General features: G+C 37.4%; 1 protein-coding gene across 1 annotated transcript in view; it reads left to right on the top strand.

Moving 5' to 3' along the window:
* The window catches only part of RAB7B (RAB7B, member RAS oncogene family), a 32,862-nt gene that overhangs the window by 3,836 nt on the left and 4,754 nt on the right, over positions 1-24,272 (top strand). Inside the window, exons 2-5 of the mRNA XM_074222509.1 lie at positions 14,128-14,196; positions 16,706-16,832; positions 17,876-18,091; positions 21,500-21,625. Of these exons, the coding sequence (XP_074078610.1) occupies positions 14,144-14,196; positions 16,706-16,832; positions 17,876-18,091; positions 21,500-21,625 (522 nt within the window). The 5' untranslated portion in view covers positions 14,128-14,143. The remainder of the gene's footprint in view (positions 1-14,127; positions 14,197-16,705; positions 16,833-17,875; positions 18,092-21,499; positions 21,626-24,272) is intronic.

Genomic DNA, 24,272 nt, shown 5'->3' with positions numbered 1-24,272 from the left:
CATTGCCTTACATGAAGCCTTTCCTGATCACCCTTCTGCAACCACCTCCTAGCTGTTGGTACCTGTCTATCAATAAGCATTTATTAAGCATCTGCTGTGTACCCACAATGCTAAGTGAGGCTTCAGTGATGAAAGGCAAAAAGATAGTTCCTACCCTTGTGGAGCTCAAAAGTCTAATGAGGAAAACAACATATAAACAACTATGTACAAACTATGTAAATCTATGTACAAACAACTGATAAACACGATAGATTGGAAATAATCAAGGCTCTAGAATAAAGGGGAATGGCAAAGGGTTTCCCGAAGCAGATGAGGTTTTAGCTGGGGCTTGAAGGAGAGTAGGAAAGTCAGGAGGCAGAGATGAAAGAAGGGCATTCCAGGCATGACAGATAAAGATGCTCAGAGTCAGGAGACGAAGTGACTTGTTCGAGGAACAACAAAGTGAACAGTGTTATTGAATTGAAGAGTGTGTGAGGAGCAAAAGAATTGAAAGCAGAGGGGAACAGATTATGTAGGTTATGAATATCAGAGGATTTTATATTTGATCCTGGAGATGACTGGGAGATCCTGGAGATTACTGACTTAGTGAGCAACATGGTCCAAGCTATGACATAGGAAGATCTCTTTAATACTAAGTTTGAATCCAGTGAGAAGATACTTGCCATCAGATGAGGGAGATCTCATCTAATCCTATTGCATATCTATTCAGACTTGAGACAATGACTATGAAGTGGTAGCAGTGTCAGAGAAGAGAAGGGGAAGTGTATGAGATGTTATAAAGGCACATTCAACAAACCTTAGCAACAGAGTTGCTAAGTTAAGTCTGCTTCCCTGACCAATATTATGTGTATTTATTCTGTATGTATTTGGATAGAATATATAAACTCCATGAGGGCAAGGATTATTTCATTTTTTTCTTTGTTAGTGTTTGGTATATAATAAGTGTTTAATAAATGCTTTTTAACTGAAATGCTTGCTATTCTTTTCCCTCCTGAGGATAACATACAGGACATCCCAAATGTCTTTGTTTATTTTTAAGATTTATTAGCATTAAAAGTATAAATACTACTTACAAAACTTACAAAAAAGCAACATTTGAAAGCTTAATTAATGAATATTTTAAAATATTGTTTCTTATTGAAATTTAAAATCAATTTTTTAACTTTGTATCAGTTATTAAAAGGATTGCATTTTAAATATTAGCCTTAGAATCAATAAAAAATTGAAGTTTTTGAGCATACCTGACAGTTTTGATGTGACCTCATAAGAAAAAATCCAGTGAAGATAGATCGAGTGAGCACATTTGGACTTCTGGGGCTGAGTCAAGATGGTAGTGCTAAGCTAACGTGCAACCAGATCCTTTCTCTGCCAAAGATAAATGAAGCCTCTATTCTGACATTCACACTACAGATCCCACAAAGGAAAAGAGAAGATTCAAGGAAGTTTTCAATGGTAGACATGGTGGAGGATCTTCAGTGAAGGCCTATCTCTTTGGGGAAAAGGGGAAGTAAAGTCCAGGAGGCAGGAGAGTAGGGAAAGCCAGCAGAAGGGTTTTAACCACAATGCAATACAGGTCCCAATAGCTTAATAATAACAAAGATCCTGGCAGCTAGATATCAAGCCAGCAGGGAGGATCCCAACCCCAAAGAAAGTCTGAATCTTGAGAACACTAGGGTAAAAGACAGGACTGGATCTGTTAAGTCAGAACCTGGACATAAAGGAGGAAACAAACCTCTGCAAAGACAAGGACTGGACTGCATAAGCAACATCTTGGCCAATGACAAGCCAGGGATCAGACCCCAGCCCCAGCAAAATAAAAGCTTATATCTATACTCCATATACCCCAGGAAAAGAACTACAACAACAAAAATGAACAAAAAAGTTAAAAGAATTCTCATTATAGATAAAGATGACAGCAATGCCATGTCTGAAGATGAAAGCTGTGAAAAATCATTCACAGGAGAAGTATCAAAACAGTCTATGAATTGGACTCAAATACAAAAGCTCATCAAAGAGCTTAAAAAGAAAGTAAAAACCAAAGAAGAGAGGAAGGAAAAAAAGTAGGAAAAAAAAGGAATGAAAGTCATGCAAAAAAATTGTGACAAGTTGACCAAAGAAATCAACTCCATTAAAAGTAAAAATAAGCAACTAGAAAAGGAAACACAGAAAATAAAATCCTAAAAATTAGAATTGAAACTTTAGAAACGAATGAATCTACAAGACCACAAGATTCCAGCCAACAAAATAAAAAGGCTGAAAAAAATTTGAAGAAAATATAAAGTGCCTTCTAGGGAAAACAATGACATAGAAAACAGATCCAGGAGAAACAATCTGCAAATCATTGAACTACTAGAAGGCCTGGACCAACAAAAGTACCTGAAAAACATCATACAGGAAATTATAAGGGAAAACTACCTCAATCTACTAGGATAGGATAACAATATAATAATTGAAAGAATCCACAGAACCCCTCCAGAAAGAGACCCCAGGATAAAAACTCCAAGGGCTGTACATAGCCAAATTGCAGAACCCTCAAATAAAAGAGAGAATATTGCAAGCAGCAAAAAGAAAACAATTAAAATACAAAGGGAATACAATCAGACTAACATAGGGCCTATCAGCCTCAACAGTGAAGGATCAGAAGAACTGGAATAACATATTTTGGAGAGCTAAGGACCTGAGATTGCAACCCGAATGCACTACCCTGAAAAATTCAGCATATACTATCAGGGGAAAAAGATGGATGTTCAATGAAATACAGGACTTAAAGAATTTTCTGACACAAAACCCAGAACTGAGCAGAGAATTCAATCACCAAATACAAGTGAAGAGTGATATAAAAAAGGTAAATGAAAAGGGGGACTGAAAAAGCAAAATTGTTTTAAACAAATATTGGTCCCTAAAAGGGAAGATATAAAAATTCTAATTCTTTATAACTTTACTTATCTAAGGAAAATTAGAGGGTAGAATATAATTGAAGAGAATGAACCTAAAGGATATGAGTATAATTGGGTCTTGTCTCTCAATTAAAGAGATCCAAGATCACATCACTATGTTTGAGACGAAAAATCCTAAAAAAAAAAAAAGCAGGGGTGTTAACTTGAACTTAAGTGTCCCATTATACTTTGACTCACTTTAATCATAAGGTGCTAAGCACCTTGTCCAATGAGGGCATCATAAACTGCAAGGATCTGAGACAGTACCTCTGTTACTTACAATCATCTGGAGTTTTTTTGCTTTTGCTTTTTACAAGGCAGTGGGTTAAGTGACTTGCCCAAGGTCATACAGCTAGGTAATTATTAAGTGTCTGAGGCCAGATTTGAGCTCAGGTTGCCCTGACTCCAGGGCCAGTGCTCTATCTACTGTACCACCTAGCTGCCCCTCTTACAATCATTTGTAAGGTTCTCAGGTGAGACCTTCAGTACTTGGAGATCTCTAAGCATCATAAACTGCAAGGACCTGAGAGAGTGACTCTGTTACTTACGATCATTTGTAAAGTTCTCAGTGAGACCTCCAAAGCATTCCAGTACTCAGAGATCTTCAAGATTCTTACACTTAATTAGATCAGTGTCTGGTGCTTCACTTAACAAGGGGTTAAGTACCCTGGGTGGGTAACCTGGGTGGGGAGGTCGGGGTAAAGTATGAAAGAAAATAGGCCTTGAGGGAGGGACACAAATAGTTCAAGAAATGATATGGCTTTGGATAATACTTTGGCTCATGAAGAGGACTGTATACTTGAAAGATATTTGAAAGGAGATAAGTTAAAAATGATTATAATTATAATTTGATGCAATTTGAGTCAATACTGCTTATTAAGCAATCAAGTAAACAATCTATGACATATCTTGATAACAGTAGAAACTTAACAAGCAATAAAATAATTGAACTGTTGTTGATGATACCTGATTAAAAAATATTAGAGTACCAAGGGAAGAAGCACAAAGATTTATAATTTTAGAGGGAAAGAAGGGTGAATGTGAATGCTGAGCAAATTATATTCAGTAGGTTTAGCTCATTGAGGGAATAAGATGTATTCCCACTTGGGTTTCTAACTTAATCTACAGTGAATAGGGGGACTGGGAACTGGAAAGATAAGGGAAGGAGGACTGATAAAAGGGAAGGGAAGGTATAAGTGAAAATATACAAAGTTAAATTTCTAAAAGAAAAAGTCAAAGGGGAAAAGCAGTAAAATTTTGGTGAGGAGGAATAGGACAAAAGGAACAAAGTAAACATAAATGGAGAAAGATAACATGAAGGGAAATACAGAATTAGTAATCTTAACTGTAAATGTGAAAGGTATGAACTGTCCCATAAAACAGAAGTGGATAGCGGAATGGATTAAAAACCAATATCCTACAATATGTTGTTTACAAGAAACACATTTGAAGCAGAAGCATACACAGAGTAAAGGTAAAAGGATGGAGCAAAATATATTATGCCTCAGTGGAAGTAGAAAAAAAAATCTGGAGTAGCAATCTTAATCTCAGACAAAGTAAAAGCAAAAAATCAATCTCATTAAAAGGGATAAGGAAGGAAACTTTATCTTCTTAAAAGGTACCATTGGTAATGAAGCTATATCGATACTAGACATATATTCACCTAGTGGTATGGCGTCCATATTCCTAGAGGAAAAGCTGAGTGAATTACAAGGAGAAATAGATAGCAAAACTTTAATAATGGGAGACCTCAACTTCCCTCTCTCAGAACTAGATAAATCTAACCACAAAATAAACAAGAAGGAAGATAAGAAGGTGGATGGAAACTTTAAAAACTTAGATATGATAAAGTTCTGGAGAAAACTTAATGGGGCTGGAAAAGAATATACTCTTTTTCTTGAGAATACATGGCACCTTCACCAAAATCGACCATGTACTAGGTAGGGTACAAAAACCTTAAACTCAAATACAGAAAGGCAGAAACAATAAATAGACACTTCTCAGACCATGATGCAATAAAAATTACATATAATAAAGGGTCAGGGAAAGATAAACTAAGAACTAATTGGAAATTAAATAATTTTACCTTAACTAAAGGGTGGATCAAACAGTAAATAATAGAAATAATCAATAATTATATCCAAGAAAATGATAATGAGACATCATACCAAAATTTATGGGATGCAGCAAAGAGAAAGAGGAGATAAATGAATTGTATGCAGCTAAAAAAGCTAGGAAAAGAACAAATTAAACAACCCCAATTAAATACCAAATTACAATTCTGAAAATCAAGGGAGAGATTAATAAAATGGAAAGTAAGAAAATCATTGATCTCATAAATAAAGAGTTGGTTTATGAAAAAGCCAATAAAATAGACAAACCTCTGGTTAATCTGATTAAAAAAAAAGAAAGAAGATAACCAAATTTTACCAGTATCAAAAATGAAAAGGGTGAACCAACTACCAATGAGGAGGAAATTAAAGAGATAATTTGGAGCTACTTTGCCAAACTCTATGCCAATAAATTGGACAACTTGAGTGAAATGGATGGATATTTACAAAAATACAAATAGCCCAGATTAACAGAAGAGGAAATAAATTACTTAACCCCATTTCAGAAAAAGAAATTGAAGAAACCATCAGTAAACTCCCTAAGAAAAAGTCTCCAGGTCCAGATGCATTTACAAGTGAATTCTACCGAACATTTAATAAAAAATTAATTCCTATTCTACACTAACTATTTTAAAAAATAGGAAAAGAAGGAGTTCTGCCAAACTCCTTTTATGACACTATCATGGTGCTGATACCTAAACCAGGAAGAACCAAAACAGACAAAGAAAAATAATAGATCAATCCCCCAATGAATATTGATGCAAAAATCTTAAATAAAATTTAGCAATGAAACTATAGCAAGTTATTACCAGGACAATACACCATGATCAGGTTGGATTTATACCAGGCAGGAAGGGATGGTTCAACAGTAGGAAAACACTCAATATAATTGAATATATCAATAGTAAAACCAATAGAAGTCATAGGATTATCTCAATAGATGCTGAAAAAACCTCTGATAAAATACAACATCCATTCCTATTAAAAACACTAGAAAGTTTAGGACTAAATGGAGTTTTCCTTAAAATAATAAATAGTATCTATCTAAAATCATATTTAATGGGAATAAATTCAGAGCATTTCCAGTAAATTCAGGGGTGAAACAAGGATGCTCATTATCACCATTACTATTCAATATAGTATTGAAAATGCTAGCAGTGGCAATAAGAGAAGAAAAAGAAATTGAAGGTATCAGAATTGGCAATGAGGAAGCAAAATTTTCTCTCTTTCCAGATGATATGAAACTATACCTAGAGAACCAAAAAAATTCATCTAAACCACTCCTTGAAAGAATTAACAAATTCAGCAAAGTAGCAGGATATGAAATAAACCCACATAAATCATCAGCATTTCTATATATGAATAACAAAGCCCAAGAACAAGATATAGAAAGAGAAAATCCATTTAAAATAACTTTAGACAGCATTAAATACTTGGGAATCTACCTCCCAAGACAAATCCAAAACACAATTATAAAGCTTTCCTCACCCAAATAAAGTCATATCTAAATAATTGGGAAAATGTTGAGTGCTCATGGTTAGGTCGAGCTAATATAATAAAAATGACAATTCTACCCAAATTGAATTACTTATTCAGTGCCATACCAATCAAACTACCAAATAACTACTTTACCATGCTAGAAAAAAATAGTAACAAAATTCATCTGGAGCAACAAAAGGGCAAATAGCAAGAGAACTGATGAAAAAAAATGTAAAGAAAGGTAGCCTAGCTCTACCAGATCTAAAACTATACTATAAAGCAGCAGTCATCAAAACTCCCTGGTACTGTTTAAGAAATAGAGTAATGGATCAGTGGATTAGGATAGGGTCAAAGAAACTGCAGTAAATGTCTACAGCAATCTACTATTTCACAAACCCAAAGACATCAGCCTCTGGAATAAGAACTCATTATTTGACAAAAATTTTTGAAAAAACTGGAGAAGAGTATGGCAAAAGCTTAGCATATATCCACATCTCACATCCTATACCAAAATAAGATCAAAATGGCAACAGGATTTAGATGTAAAGAGCGATACTATAGATAAATTAGTAGATCAAGAAATATTCTATCTATCTGATTTATAGAAAAGGGATAAATTTATGACCAAACAAGAATTAGAGCATATAATAAACTGCAAAAATGAATGACTTTGACTATATTAAATTAAAAAGGTTTTGCACCAGTAAAATCAATGCTGCCAAAATTAGAAGAAAAGCAAAAAGCTGGGAAACAATCTTCACAACCAGGAGTTCTGATAAAGGTCTTATTTCTAAAATATATAGAGAATTGCATCAAATTTATAAGTCATTTACAAGTCATTCTCCAATTGATAAATGGTCAAAGGATATGAACAGTTTTAAAATGAAAAGATTAAAGCTATATATAATCCTATGAAAAATACTCCAAATCACTATTTGTTAGAGAAATGCAAATTAAAACAACAATGAGGTATAATCCCACACCTTAGCCCAGATAAGAAAAAGGGAAGATAATCAATGTTGGAGAGGTTGTGGGAGGGTTGGGGCATTAATGCATTGCTGGCAGAGTTGTGAATGGAAAAACCATTCTGAAGAGCAATATGGAACTATGCCCAAAAAACAAGAAAAATATCATTCCCTTTGACCCAGTAATTCCAATTCTAGAAATATACCCAGAGGAAATTGTAAAAAATGGAGGAAGTCCCACATGTTCCAAAATATTCAAAACAGCTCTTTTTGTAGTGGCAAAGAATTGGAAATTCAGGGTATGCCCATCAATTGGGGAATGGCTAAACAAGTTGTGGTACATGAATACTATGGTATATTATTGTTCTATAAGAAACCATAAATGATTGGACTCTTGAGAAGCATGGAATGACTTACAGGATCTGATGTTGATCAAAGGAAGTAGAGCCAAGAGAACAATGAACAAACATGGTCTATATTATCCCCAAGCAAAGAAAGAAAAACAAAACAAAACAGACAGAAAAAAAAGTCTCTTCCTGTTTTGTGTTGTAAAAGGAATTTGGTAGGACTCCTTTGCCTCTTTTCCCAAAATAGTTTACATAGTATTGAGATTGACTGTTTCTGAAATCTTTGGTAGAATTTGATTGTGAATACATGTGGTCCTGGGTATTTTTCCTTAGGAAGTTCATTTGATGGCTTGTTCAGGATTATTTAAATATTTTATATCTTCTTTTAATCTGAATAATTTATACTTTTGTAAATATTCATATATTTAATTTAGATTGTCAAATTTATTGGCATAGAATTGGACAAAATACTCCTAACAATTGTCTTAATTTCCTCCTTATTAATGGTGAATTTGTGTTTTTATTTTAATATTAATAAGGTAGTTTTCTTCTTTCCCTTCTTAAAATCAAATTCATCTATTTTATTGGGCAGTTGTTTTTTTCTTTCATAAAATCAGCTTCTAGTTTCATTTATTATTTCAATGTTTTCTTACTTTCAGTTTTATTTATCTTTCCTTTGATTTTCAGAATTTTCAATTTAGTATTTAATTGGGGATTTTAGTTGGTTCTTTTTCTAATTTTTTTTTAGTTGCATGCCAGATTTGTTGATCTGCTTTCTCTATTTTTATTGTTATAAGCAATTAGAGATATAAAAGTTCCTCCAATTTGGCTGCATTCCATAAATTTTGGTATCTTGTCTCATTGTTGTCATTTTCTTTAATGAAATTATCTATTTCTATAATTTGTTCATCGACCCACTGTTTTTAAAGATTAGCAATTTCTAACTAATGTTTAATCTCTCTTTCTGTTGTAATTACTGAATGTAATTTTTATTCCATTATGATCTGAAAAGGATGCCTTTAACTATTTCTGCTTTTCTACATTTGATTGTGAGGTTTTATATCCTAATATATGATCAGTTTTTGTGTAGGTGCCATGTACTGCTGAGAAAAAGGTATAGAAATCTATCATATATAACTTTTCCAGAATTTAATTCACTTCTTTAACTTCTTTCTTGTTTATACTTTAATCAGATTTATCTAATTCTGAGAGGGGAGTTAAGGCTCCCCACTAGTATAGTTTTATTATCTATTTCCTCTTGCAACTCATTCAACTTCTTCAAAAATTTAGATTCTATACTATTTAGTGCTTTATATGTTTAGTATTGGTATGAGTTAATTGTCTATGGTACTTGTCCACAAAGTAGAGTTTTCTTCATCTTTTTTTAATTAGATCTATTTTGTTGGATCCAGGCCTGAGTTTCATTCTTGCCCATAGATCTCCATTGATTATCCTTTCCTAAAGACATGAACCTTCCTTGAAATTCCAAACAATGCCCAGTCTCAACTTGGTGACCCCCAAACAAAACACAGCCTCTATGGAGACCCAAATGGCTCTCAGTCCCTATAGAAATATCACCCAATTTGTTATATTCCATTCCCTATAAAAAGTCTTGTTTTCCCAACTATCCATTGCTGGAGTCTGCTCAGACCCAATCTGCCATTTCTTCCTTTAATAAACAGCTTTGCATTCAATTCCATTTTTAATGCCATCTTCTTTTTTTTTAATGAATGTTCACTTTTTGACATTTCATTTGGTGTGAAACCCTTTAAAAGCTCACTCTCTCCTTGTGTTGCTATCTCCCTTTTGGAGGCCAGCCTGCTCTTATAGAGTGTGATCCCCTAGATAAATTTTTATGCCCCTATCCCAGTTACAACATTTTGAACTGTCCTTTACTTTTTCTTTTTTATTGCTTATTCCTTGTTGCTCCTGCTAATTGTCTTTACTTTCCTTTTTTTTTTTTTTTTGCTAATCCCCTTGGAAATTAGCCCACTGCTCTTATTTTCTTTCCCTTAGCTTCTGCCAACCATAATCATATGTAAAAAAAAAAAACCAAAACTTTTTGTTCCTAAATTCTTCTGAGTCAAGGGTCAGTTTTCTATGAATTCTTTCATGTTCATTAATCAGCAGCATCACCATAGTAGCTTTCTATAGTCAAGTTCTGTTATGGTTTTGCTTATTTTTCTGCCTTTTTTTGTGACTTGGTATTTTTTGTGTGAATTGGCTCTGGTCCTACACTGTCCCAAGTTTTTTGTGTTGAGGCTCCAGATCCTATCACTGTCTTTCACTGGATTTCAGGGCTTAGCTGATTGCTTTCTCTGAAGAGTATACTTCCTTTCTTGCTTGTTTTGGGGAGGTTTGGTCACTTTGGGATGTTTAGCTGATGGCCTAGTCCAAGGATGAGGCCCTACTGCTAGCTTACTAAGGAAAGTGGGGTCTTGCTATTAGCCAGCCACTACTAGTTAGCAATGGGATCAAGACCTTGCTAGTGGCTTGTGCTGGGAGTGAGGTCTGTGGGTAGGGCCTTGCTGCACTGCATTTACCTGGGGGGTGCTGGTTTGCAGGAGGGTGAGGCCACCCCACCTCCACCTGCCTATGGATTGCCCTGGGACTGATTGCTGCTGCTGCTCTTTGATATTGTTCCACTCGAACCCACACCTGAGTGAGACAGACCTTTCCTGCAGTGCTGGATCCAGCTCCTAGATCAATTCTGCAACATTTTTCTAGCTATTTGGAGAGGAATATAGGAGAACTTCAGAGGGTTCCTTCCTCACTTTGCCTTTTTGGCACTAATAATCCACTGATGGATTTTCAACTCAAGTGAGGGATGAGATCATAGCTCTGGATTCTATTCATAGTTTCTAATTCATGTTAAATGAATGAATGAATAACAAGGTATATATTAAGCATTTATTAAGTTCAAAGCACTGTGTTAAGTACCAGGGGATAAAAATAGAAAAGACAATTCCTGTTTTCAAGGATCTCACATCCTAATAAGGAGAGACAATTCATAAGCTGATATCTGTCACCTACATGCAAAAAGGACCTCTTGGTCCTTTGGTTACAATGGTAAAGATGGCAATACATCTTTAATGTTATTTTCACCAATAAAACTACATTTCTAATGCTGAACCATTTAACAGAGCCTAGGACTAAGGCAGGAAAACTTTTATCCAGAGCTTCTTGAGCATAGGGACTGCCCTTTGCCTCTTTTAGTGTCCCAAGAACTTAGAACCATAACAGGACCATATTAGGTACTTAATAAAAGTTCACTGATTAAATCTTCAGGATCTGTGAATACTAAAGAGTCAGGACTATAGTATCTACAGAAGCATCTCCTTAGAGTTTGAGTTCTAGATGATGGTGGTATGGGGGTAAGACTAGGAGTGTCTGTGATCTGATGAGGGTGGAACCTGTTTTTTTTTCCAGGGTTCTTCAGTTCAAAGTCCATCCAGGGCTAAAGGGAAGAATTTGTTTGATTTGCCTGGCACATGCTACCTTGCTGCTGATTAGACTAACCCACCTAGAATGGGTGAATGGAGTTAATAGGCACTTGGTGAAGATAGCTAGCCCCTTCTCCATGGGAATTCCTACACCGTGACTGGACTGGAAACAGGGCTGGGATTGTGGGGATGGGATGCTCCTGGGTTGACTTGTCCAATATGGCACTTAGTCAGATGGTGGCATGTGTGGGAGCTAGGTTGTCTTACCAATTGTCACAGGGGTTAAGTAGTGACAGTGGAGAGCATGTGGGAGCAGAACCGCGTGTTACAGCTTTGGTTCTCCTTAATCAAAATAATCAGAAGACCCAGGGGAGAACAAAAAGGAGTTTGTTTGTTCTTCTGGAGAAGAGCATACAAACTCTTTAACATGAGTTACAACTCTAGGAGTGCAAAATAACCACTATCCTAGTCCCTAATGCAGTCCCAACCCCCTGGCCCATTACCTGTTGGCTAGATAGCTGTGCTCACAATCTTTCCTCAAGTATCTAGCCAATAAGAGCAAAGCATTTAAAGTCCTATTTGCATAATTGTTCTGATTCAGTTTTTCCCTAACAAAGAGGTTTTACCCTATCAGAGAGAAAATCCTGGATTTTTCCATATATGGGAGCCAATCAGCACAGTGCCAAATAATCTTTGCTACCACCTGACCTTGGGGAAGTGGAAACTTTGCAAGGCTTGCTGATGTGGTTTTGGGAAAAAGGAACACTCCTTGGGTGGCTAGGTGGCACAGTGGATAGGGCACTGGTCCTGGGTCAGGAGTACCTGAGTTCAACTTTGGCTTTAGACAATAATTACCTAGCCTTGGGCCTTGGGCAAGCCACTTAATCCCATTGCCTTGCAAAAACTAAACAAAAGAAAAGAAAAGAAAAGGAAAAGGCAGACTCCATGAAAAGAAACCATAAAGGATGCTTCACTCAAGTATAGTACCACATAAGAGCTCTGCTTCTCAAGAGTTCTTTGTATCATCTTCAGACAATTAGATATTTCAACTGCTTAGAAGTTTTCAGCATGGATTCTAGGGTAGGAGGATAGATGCAATTGTTCACAGAAAATGTAGCAGGCTAAAGGTTTCAGGGGTATAAGCAAGTGTTCACAGAAAAAGACTCTTGACCCAGAAGAATTTAGGGACAAAAAAGGTTTATTTATATATATTGTGGTTAGCAGAACTGAGGGGGAAAGAGAAAAAGGGATTAGCAGCAACAGCAGCAGCAACTGGAGTAGGAGCTACCATCAGGGTATCAGTAAGGAAAGGTATGGGGCAAGAAAATTCATTTGGGGGATCACACTTTCCAAGAGCAGGTTGACTTCCCAAAGGAAGACTGCAACTAAAAAGGGTGAGCATTGAAAGGGGTGCTAGCTCTGACAGCAGAAATAAAGTAATTAGGGATTTGTAGATGAGGGGTGTAACTCTAATAGTAAAGTTAAGCTAATTAAGAATTTATCACTCAGGTGCAATAGCTCAAAGACAATCCTTTCAGTCTAGGGCAGGGATCCATTATTATCTTGATAAGGGCTTGTCTTGTGTCTGGCAGGGATTTACTGAGTTCTTGCTAGGGAAAGACAAGGTACTTTATTAAAATTCATTGACCTGATCTGGATAGCTTGGACTATGGAATGGGGTCCCAGTGTAATGTAAGATACATAAGCAGCAAAGAGGGGACAAATTATAGAATATATTTCTCTGTCTAATATTTCCTCTACTATACAAATTCTCTTTTAATTATTTTTTCTAAGGTAATTATAACTGATTGGTACTGTTTCAAGGCTTCTATTTGATTGTTTATCTAATATGCTATGTATATATTTAAATATTTTAGGGATTTCAATTGCTAATTTTATTATCTCATTCAGTTCTTACAAGAACCTTGAGCTAGAGGTCCTAGGGGAATATTATCCCCACTTTGTAGATGAAGTCAACTAAAACTCACAAATGTGGAATGATTTCCTCCAAGAGCACATAGTAAGTTTCAGAAGCTAGTTTTAAAACCACTATTTCATGCTGATTCTCCATAAAAATATATCTCTTTTGCTTTTATTTCTCTGGTCCTCAGTGTCTTCATGTGTAAAATGACCAGAAGACAAAATGTCCTTCAGCTAAAAGATCTCTAGGGCTTCTGGCTACATGCTTCCACATTGAGCAGTACCAGTGGTGAAAAGCTATAGGTCATTAAGGTCCTAAAGTCCAAGTTCCATTGAGCTGCCTGGGGAGGGAGGGCCCTTGGAGATGGTATGTGAGTGGGTTTGGGGAATAAACAATATAGTCCTTGAAATGACCTTTTCATTTTGTAGAGAGCAGCAATAATATAAACAAAGGAGGAAGGGAGGATTTCACATTGACAAATAAATATTGGGTAGCTTGTATCACCACCCCCAAAACCTCCAAGGCAGAAGTATGATTGATCCTTTGTTTCAAATCCTTATTGTACTCTCAGTTTGCCCCAACCCTGTACATCAGGGATCCTTCAGTGTTTGGTCATGGCCTTACCCTTCAGGATGCCACAGGGTCACCTTAGCGAGCATACATTTTTAGACCAGAAGACCAAGAGATAATAATACTTTGGAGTTCCCCCTCCCCCAGTGTGTAAAAGACTGTCATTGTTGAGTTAGAACTTTCTTTTCTCTGAGAGAAAAACAAGCCAATCTGAGTTCTAGGACAAGAGCAAGTTGCTCCTGGCCACCTTGGTTTTCCAACCAAGGAAATACTAATCAGAAGGTAATAGGATCTGGGTGAGGATGACTACTGTGGACATTGGAACCAGAATGTGGCTTATTTTCTCTTCCCACAGGTTCTGTGGTTCCTCCATGGACCCAAGGAAGAAGATAGACCTGAAGCTCATCATTATTGGAGCCCTAGGGTAAGATGACGCTTACCCTATGTCTGATCCAGAATGATTGCTATTGTATCTGGAAACCATCCCTTGCCCTTTAGATAATGAGATGTCTTTCACATAGCTCTACCTTCTGAGAGTCCTTCAGCTTGAGGGTTACACTAGGGAGGGACCAAATGTCTTTCCCATGACCACACCACTAATGTGTATAATAGGAAGCAGGGTATTGAGGTTAGGAGCCAAGAGACTTGGCCTCTGTTCTTCTTCCTGGTTCTCAATTAACAAGGTGATCTAAGTCATTTAACTGCATTGTGCCTTAGTTTTTTCATTTGTCAAATGAAGATGATAATAATTGATTCACTTATCTTAGAGTGTGGTTTTATAGATCAGATGTGCCCTTAGATGTGAAATGCTTCTAAAACATTAAAAGTATTTATATGATAATATAAAATTATTACTATTGATAACTTGTAAGCTATTGTAATTTCCTTAAGGTCAAGGACTTGATTGTTTTTCACATTTAAATCCTTAGTTCTTGGCACAGTAAATCAACATTTTCACATTTATACATCAATCAAGAACCTATAATTTCTTCAGTGTAGTTTCAGCTGGTATGGAAACCCCATTCCTTCATCCAGTAAGTATTAAATGTCTACCATATGTGAGACATTGACAATATAAAGACAAAATTAAATGATTCCATATCCTAAGAAGTTTATATTCTTTTGGGAGGAGCAGCATATACATAAATAAATAAATCAAAATACTCACCAGGATACAAAGTAATTTCTACAAAAGGGCCACTGCAACTGAAAGAATCAGGAAAGATTTCCTTGAGTTGAACTTTAATGGAAAAGATTCTATGAGACAGGTGAGAAGGGATTGCTTTCCAGGAATGGGAGACAGCCTGGACAAGATAGTGGATGGTGATGGAATGTTGTGTATGGGGAAAACAAAATAGATCAATTCATCTATTACACAAATTATGTGTTGAAGAATACCTTGTTTCAAATTAAGTTAAGTTGCCATATTGCAAAGGGTTTTTTCCCCTAGAGTCAATAAGAAACCACTGAAGCTTTCTCAGCAGAGAAGTGACAGCCATATCTGTGCTTTTAGAATATCAATTGTCAACTGAGTGAAGGTTGAGTTAGACAAGAGTGAGACTAGAGGTAGAGAGACCAATTAGGAGACTACTGTTATAGTCCAAGTGATGAGGACTTGACCCAGGATATTGGCTCTTAGTGTAGAGATGGGGTTGGATATGAGAGATATGGACATCTCCCTAAGAAAAGTAAGCTAAGGCTAAGCAATTTACTACTGATAGTCACATAACTAGCAAGCATCTGAGTCAAGATTTTAATTCAAGTCTTCCTGTCTGAAAGTACAAAATAATATCTACTACCTCATGCTGCTTTTCATTGACTATTTTTAATAATAATGATTTTGATAATGCATTTACCTTACTATAACATCTTACCATTTGCATGGTACTTTAACATTTTCAAAGAATGATTTTTTTTTAATTTCCATATTAGTCATGTTGTGAAAGAAGAATCAGACAAAAGGGGAAAACCACAAGGAAGAAAAAGCAAATACAAATAAGAAAAAATAAAATAGTATGCTTCGTTCTGCATTCAGACTCCATAGTTCTTTCTCTAGTTATAGATGGCATTTTCCATCACAGGTCTTTTAGAATTGTCTTTGATCACTATATTGCTGAAAAGAGTAAAGTCAATCATGACTGATCATCATACAATGTTAGTGTGTAACATGTTTTCCTGGTTCTGGTTCACTTCACTCAGCATCAGTTCATATAAGTCTTTTTAGATTTTTCTGAAATCCACCAAAGCATATAATTTTGAAGTCAAAAAACCTGAGTTCAGATCCCAATTCAGCTGCCAATTCCCTAGCTTATTTGGGCAAGTTATTCCCTTCTCTACAGCAGTGTTCTTGTCTAGATTAGGTGATTTCTTAAGTCCCTTCTAGCCCTAACCCCTGTGACCAATGACCACATCTATTTGATTTTTTTATACCAGCTGCTGTATAGGTGGGGCAGATATCATTATCTCCACTTGACAGATGAGAAAATTCATGCATAGGGTTGAAATGACTTGCATTAGATCATATTACTTTGATGAGTGATGAAGTTGATGATGGTAATGAACTAAAGCAGATACCTCCCTCATTCTTCCACATACCCAAACTAACTGGGTCTGAAACATTTTCCTTATTAAATACCTTAAGGAACTCTCCTCCACCCACAATCATGTCTAGTCCCTCTTTGGGAAGTTGTTCCCAAAAGATTTTCAGCTCTGAGAAAGTATATCCAGGTAATAATGAGCCATCCCTCACAGACAATGTGCAGGACCAAGAACTCTGGAAACTGGCCTTCATAAAATAAAACAGTCTTGAAAGCCATAAAAAAATTTTAAGGTGTGTGTGTGTGTGTGTGTGTGTGTGTGTGTGTGTGTGTGTGTGTCTGTGTCTGTGTCGTCTGTGTCTGTCTGTGGATCCATGGATCTTTATGTCTCCTCAGAGTGGGAAAGACCTCTCTCCTAAATCAATATGTACACAAGACTTTCTATGAAGATTATCAGACCACCCTTGGGGCCAGCATCCTCTCCAAAGTCATCATGATAGACAACAAATCCTTGAAGTTACAGGTGAGCAGGGTCACTCCTCCCTGGTCCTTCAGGCTGACCCAGATTCGGATATATCCATCAGTCATATACAAGTGTAGCTATTTCTCTAGAGGAAAAAAACAATTACAATTAGTAAGTTTGGGTTGTAGTCCTGACTTGATATTGGTTCTAGCAGTCTTTGAGAGTAGAGACTGTTTTGTTTATGTCTTTGTATGCCCAACTCCTAACTTAAACACAGTAGAAGGACTTCAGTTCCTTATTAGGGGGTTTGAGTAGATGGGGGCTAAGGTTCCTTGTTATTGTTTAGTTGTATTCAATTCTATGTGACTACATTTGGATTATCTCAGCAAAGATATTGAAGTGGTTTGCCATTTTCTTCTCCAGTTCATTTTACAGATGAGGAAACTGATGTGTTTTGCCCAGGATTACATGTCTAAGAAGCATCTGAGGCCAGATTTGGACTCAGAGAGATGAGCCTTCCTGACACCTCTTCCTGCCAGCTCTCTACCCTAGTTAACATGCAGCTCTAGATTTATAGTTCCACGATCCTGTGTTCCTAGATACTTTATAAATGTTTCTGAAATTTGAATTTGAGATTAACTTTTGGATGCTAGACAGGTTATTTGACCTCAGCACATCTCAATTTTCTCATCTGTCAAATGAGATTATAATCCCTGCCCTACCTACCTCACAAGCATTCTGTGAAAGGAAAATGACATAATTTATATGAAAGTGTTATCAGAGGCTAAACGTAAATCGAAAAGATAGCAAATGTTCAAAGTCAGAAGAGTACAAGGGATGACTTGAGAGCAAATCAAAGTGTTGGTCACTTGACCAACCTGTCAATCAATTGGTTGATATTTATTTAGCACCTACCTTGTGCCAAGCACATGGTAGTATTCCTAAACTCTAGGGATGCAAAACAAAGCAAAAAATAGTCCCTGGCTTCAAGGAGCTTACAATCTAATGACCAGAGAGAGAAAGGAAAGTTTATTTGAAAACTGACATGTGAACCCTTCTTCAAGTTGCTTCTTTCAAATGCATGGTGGGGCTTTCCCCTTCAGATATGGGACACAGGCGGTCAGGAGAGGTTCCGCTCCATGGTGTCCACCTTCTACAAGGGCTCTGATGGCTGCATCTTGGCCTTTGATGTCACCAACCGAGACTCCTTTCATGCCCTGGATACCTGGAGGGGAGACATTCTCCAGAAAACCGTAACCACAGAGCAAGTTTTCCCCATGGTGGTACTGGGGAACAAAATCGACCTGGATGACCGAGAGGTAAGGGATAGGCTGGGTTGGACTGAGTGCTGGGTAAATGCTGGTGACGTACCTCCAAGTCTTTTCTTCCAGGAGGTTGGGGTGGGGCCCAGGGGAGCTGGCCTACTCCACAATCAGAGAACCAAAACCCTTGATCATTTAACGCAACAGTTTATTATTGTATTGGGGCAGCTAGGTGATTCAGTGGATAAAGCACCGGCCCTGGAGTCAAGAGTACCTGAGTTCAAATGTGACCTCAGACACTTAATAATTACCTAACTGTGTGACCTTGGGCAAGTCACTTAACCCTTGCCAAAAAAAACTTTAAAAAAAGAAACTAAAAATTATTACTGTGTTGAGCACAAAATAATATAGAACTTATGATAAAATAATATAGAATTACATTAAACTGTGGAACAAAATAATGAATAAATGTATTAAGTAAATTTTTTTGTGAGATTTGGAAACAGAATGAATATTACCAACAGGAGAGGGGAAAAGGCTTCATGGAGGGAATGATATTTAAAGTGGGTTTAAAGGATGGGCATGAATTCAACAGAGAGGAGGGTGCACCAAAGAGGAAAAGCACAGGAGTGTGAGGACAGTGAGTAGTCCAAGAGAAGGAACTATAGGGGAGGACTCCCCTCCCCAATCCCCATCCCTGATTTGGAGACCCAACCCCTAGGAGCAGGAAGAATACCAGGAGAGAGAAATGAGGAGTTGTCTGAGTCACAGTGAAAGGGGAAGTCACCAACTTGCAGACAGACAGACAGACAGACAGACAGGATGATAGGAGACAATGAGAGAGACCAAAATGAAAGAGAGAAACAAAAGAGAGATAGAGAAGCTGACAGGAGACAAAGACTGATGTACAGACAGAGACAGACCAAAGAACTGATAAGAAGATGAGCCCTGTGATGGGAGGTAGGGGTAGGGGAGGAAGGGAGAATAGAAGGTGGGGAAGCTCTGTATTTCAACTTCACATGGGCCCTGAAATGGGGCAGAGACCTGAATATCTGTCCACAAGTCCCCACTCACTGGACTTCTGTCAGCAAGTTGTCCATCTGAGGCTCAGATAAACAATGGAGACATTGTAAGGGAGGGCAGAGAGCCCAAGAGGAGACAGTTTGGGCATGCAGCCCTTCTAGAGTCCTGGCATCAGGGGAGAAATGGAATTGTAATGGCACCTTTGATCACTGACAAGACCCACTCCCCAGAAACCAATGGGAAATAAAGCAGGGGGCACCATTAGGGAGAGGAGGCAGCTCAGCCCTTCCATTTGTCATGAGGCGTAATTAAAAATGTGCCAGAGTCCAACTCACAACCTAGCAAGTAGAGAGTACCACTGGAAGGGATGTAAGGTTGCCCCATAACCGGCCAGGCAGCTCCCCAGAGACTCAGACTCCTGCCACTTCCTCTTCCCATAAGAAAAGGATCAGAACTTCCAGACACAGGTCCAGATGGGCTGGGGAGGGTTGAGCTCTTGGGATTCTGACCAGAAATAATGAGAGCTTTGATTGCCTCTCAGCTTTAAGATTTACAACTAGCTTTCCCTGGAACAGCCCTATGAAGAAGCCAGTGCAAATATCCCCATCCTCTTGGAGCTGACTCAGAAAGGCAAATGATTTGCTTTTGACCATACAGCAATTGTCAGAACTATGATTTGACCCCAGTTCCCCTGACTCCAAATCTAAATCTCTTTCTGCTATTCCAGGCCTGATTGCAGAAATACACCCCCCCGCCCCCGCATCCCTCTCCCTAACAGGGCTTCCAAGTTTCTATAATCACCAGCTATAAGGGCAGCTAAGGTGGCACAGTGGATAGAGCACTGGCCTTGGAGTCAGGAGGATCAGAGTTCAAATATGACCTCATACACTTAATAATTACCTAGCTGTGTGGCCTTGGGCAAGCCACTTAACCCCATTGCCTTGAAAAATCAAAAAAAAAAAGAGTCAGGGGTATAATCACTAGCTATTCCATAACTATAATCTATCCTGGGAATGTGGGGGGGGGGGATATAGTCAGACCCAGATTCAATCCCAGACCCCTCCACACACATACAACATACACACATACATACACACACATACATACACACATACCCCTTTATCACCACCACCCATAATAGAACCCCAAGGAAGTCATTCCAGTCAAAGATCTTTTATAGCTTTTGAAGTTTGTCTTAATGCAATTTTTTAATTTATGTAATTAAAATGATCTATTATTTTATCTTATGGAATCCTCTCTATCCCTTATTTAATCATGAACTTTTCTTCTTTCATTGATATGATAGGTAATTTTTTCCCTATGTTTCTTAAATGTTTTTTAATGATATGAACTTCTGCATCTGTCACAAATCCACTTGTAACTTATCTTGGATTATATAGTGTGAGTATTGGTCTAAATGTAATTTCTTTCATACCATTGTAGTTTTCACAGAAGTTTTTATCCAATAGTGAGTCCTTATCCTAGCAATTGGGAGTTTTCAGTATATTGAATCTTGGTGTATCATACACCTTGGCTTATGTATGTCATGTACGAAGTCTGTTCCACTGATCAATCCCTCTTTTTCTTAACTAAAATCAAATTGTTTTGAGAATTACTGCTTTGAGATGTAACATTGCTAAGTTCCCTTCATTCCTACTTTTTTTCATTATTTCCCTTGAGTCTTTTTTTTTGCCACCATATGTTCTATAGTTCTATAAAGAAATCATTTGATAGTTTGATTACTATATCAAATAAGTAAAATACTTCAAGTGATATTATCATTTTTATTATATTGATTCATCCTACTCCTGAGCAATTAGTATTTTTTCCCTAATTTAGATCTGTCCTTATTTCTCTAAACCCTAACCCTAAACTCTGACAGTTACTGGGCAGAATCATTTAACATCTCAAAGTCCCTCTTTCCTTTTCAATCAAATGAGAATAAAAATTCCTATACTTGAGGGACAGGGTAAAAGGAGAGAGAGAGAATAGAATAAATGTGTGTGGAAAGAAGTAGAACAGAGGGAAATACAACTAGCAATAACAACTATGGAAAAAATATTGAAGCAATTTCCCTGATGGACTTATGATCAAGAATGCAATCCATCCCATAGACAGAACTGATGGTATTTGAACACAGATTGATGTACACTTTTTTCTCTGACTTTATTTTTCTCGAGGGTTCTCTATCTTTGTGGGAGAAGGAGGGATTATGTTTACTTTTACAACAAGACTATTGTAGTATTGTGAAAATAAATAAATTAATTAATGTAAAAAAATAAATTTTTACACTTCCTGTTGTGAAGAAAGTTCTTGCTAAGCCTCAAAATCCTTTCGAAATATGAGCTATGATCATCATTGTTGTAGAAGAGGGAGAACAGGGACTATGAAAGGAGTCTGTGCCAGGAGAAGGTCAATGTCCTTCCATTTCTGCTTATGCAGGTATCCCAGGAGAAAGCCCTAGACTGGTGTAAAGAGAAGGACATACCCTACTTCGAGGTCAGTGCTAAGAATGACATCAATGTGGAGCAAGCATTTGAACTGCTAGCCAGACAAGCGATGTCCCGGGTGAGTGACTGGGGTGGTCAGCTTCCTCGGGCCTCTTGGGAAAAGTAGGTTGGTCTAACGGAAGGCGCACTGGTTCTGTCAGATGTACCCGCAAATACTTATTGTCTGAGTCAGATTGGTCAAAACACCGTTTTAGTTTCTTGAATTGATGCAGTGGATAGAAAAGCAATAGATCTGGGGCAGTTAGGTGGCACAATGGATAGAGTACCAGCCTTGGAGTCAGGAGTACCTGAGTTCAAATCTGACCTCAGACACTTAATAATTACCTAGCTGTGTGGCCTTGGGCAAACCACTTAACCCCACTGCCTTGAAAAATCTAAAAAAAAAAAAAAGCAATAGATCTGAAGTCAGGAATATCCCAATTTAATCTGGCACTGTATATATTAACTGTGATTCTGGGCAAGTCACTTAAAGTTCCATGTGCTTCAATTTCCTCATCTATAAAATGAAAATAATAATTAACAATGACTCTGATGGATATTATAAGGAAAAAATGAGACAGTAGTCGCATAGTCTTTTTATATACCTTCTAACCTTCCTCCTCCTGGGGTGACAATCTCATTACTGACAGCCACTCTTTCTGCCAAGGGCCATTTGGGCATTTTTAACATCATTAGTGTGCTAAATTTGGTCAAACATTCAATTAAATCACCCCTAAAAAGCTACTAGATTTATTGAATTTCAAGTCATGGGGGACAGCTAGGTGGCACAGTAGATAGAGCACTGACCCTGGAGTCAGGAGGACCTGAGTTCAAATTTGAGCTTGGACACTTAATTGCCTAGCTGTGTGATCTTGGGCAACTCACTTAATCCCATTACTTTAAATAAAATAAATATTTTTTAAAAAAGAACTTCAACTCTTGCCTGTGGTTGTCTTGGCAGTGCCAGATCAATACAGCCTGAAGGTAGGGCAGGAGTTTCCCCACCCCTGCCATATCCAAATTCCAGTCATTTTCACTGGTTATGTTCCATTCCTTCTCATTTTTCTCCTGGTTTCTTTTTAAGTCTCAAATAAAATTCCAACTGTGTGACCCAGTGCTGGGTCTAGAATCAGAAGGAAATCCTTCCTGAGTTTAAGTCCAACCTTATACACACACACACACACAGACACACACACACACTAGCTGGGCAAGTCTCTTAATCCTGCTTGCCTCATTGGTAAAATGAGTTGGAGAAGGAAATGACAAATTACTCCAGTTTCTTAGCCAAGAAAACCCCAGATGGCATCACAACTGAACAACAACTCCTAGGGACATATTGGTATAAAATGGATTCTTAGTCAATCACTTAACAAGGATCTATTAAGAGATTTACTGTAGGTCAGTGCTGTGCTAAGAAGGCCCTGGATATTCGCCATACCCCATTTATTCTTCCTGCAAAGTAAGCTTAAAGAGATTGTACACCACCACACCATTTTTTCACACCACCACCACCACCACCCCCTGCCAAAAAAAAAAAAGAATTAATTCTGTGGAGAGATTACAATGTAACCTTTTATGAATTCATCAAATCGGAGGACTTCAGCTAGAATTCAAACTATTTTCTCAGGCTTATGGTCAGTCTTTCAGGAAGTCCCATGATTGTTGGTGAGTTTTCAATATCTTAGCCACAGACTTAGCTATTTCTCCTTCTATTCAAAATGGGGAACTGGGGCAGCTTGGTGGCATAGTGGATAGAGCACTGACCTGAAGTCAGGAGGACCTGACTTCATACCTAATAACCTAGCTATGTGACCTTGGGCAAGTCACTTAACCCCATTGCCTTGCAAAAAAACTCAACCAAACAAAACAAATCAAAACAAAACAAAAATGGGGAGCTGTCCCATATAACTATAGGTAATTGATGGTGTAGTGGCTAGAGAGCTGGACTGATAATAATGTTTATATTGTACTTACAATGGTTTATATGCAATTATTGTCTCATTTGACCCTCATGTAGGGTCCTATAATGTAGGTGCAATTACTATCTACATTTTACAGATGAGGAAACTGAGGCAAACAGAAGTTTAGTGACTTGTCCAGGATCATGCAGATAGTGTCTAAAGTCAAATTTGACCACAGGTCTTCATGACTCCAGGTCCACAATGACTTTTATGAGCTGAGTTCAAATTCTGTCTCAGATACTTACTAGGTGTGACCCCAGGCAAGTCACAATAAATTCTATTATTTAACAGCACATAACTTCTAGTGTTATTGTGAGGAACTAACAAGATAAAATGTATAAAGTGCTTTTCAAGCCTTAAAATGCTATGCAAATGCTACATGTTAAATTATTGTTTTAACATCAGCCAGAAATAAGGTTGGATGACTTTTCAAAAAGCTTCCAACAGTTAGTATTGTTATAGTGCTTTAAAGTTCGCAAAGTACTTTACAAATAACATCTCATTTTATCCTCACAACAGTCCTATAAAGTAGTTATTATTCCCCCATTCTATAAAGGAGGAAACTGAGGCAGACAGAAGTGAAGTGACTTGCCCAAGGTTACTCAACTATTAAATGTCTGAGACAGGATTTGAACTCAGGTCTTCCTAACTCCAGGCCCAGCACTGTAGCCATTGCCTCAGCAGTGCCAGGTGCCTCTTTCACATTATTGATCATGTGAAGATTACTTCAATAAAACATATCAGAAAGAAAAAGAAAGGAATTCA

Source organism: Macrotis lagotis, chromosome 2, assembly GCF_037893015.1.
Source record: "Macrotis lagotis isolate mMagLag1 chromosome 2, bilby.v1.9.chrom.fasta, whole genome shotgun sequence".
Taxonomy (NCBI): domain Eukaryota; kingdom Metazoa; phylum Chordata; class Mammalia; order Peramelemorphia; family Peramelidae; genus Macrotis; species Macrotis lagotis.
This window is presented reverse-complemented; position numbering and strand designations above follow the sequence as displayed.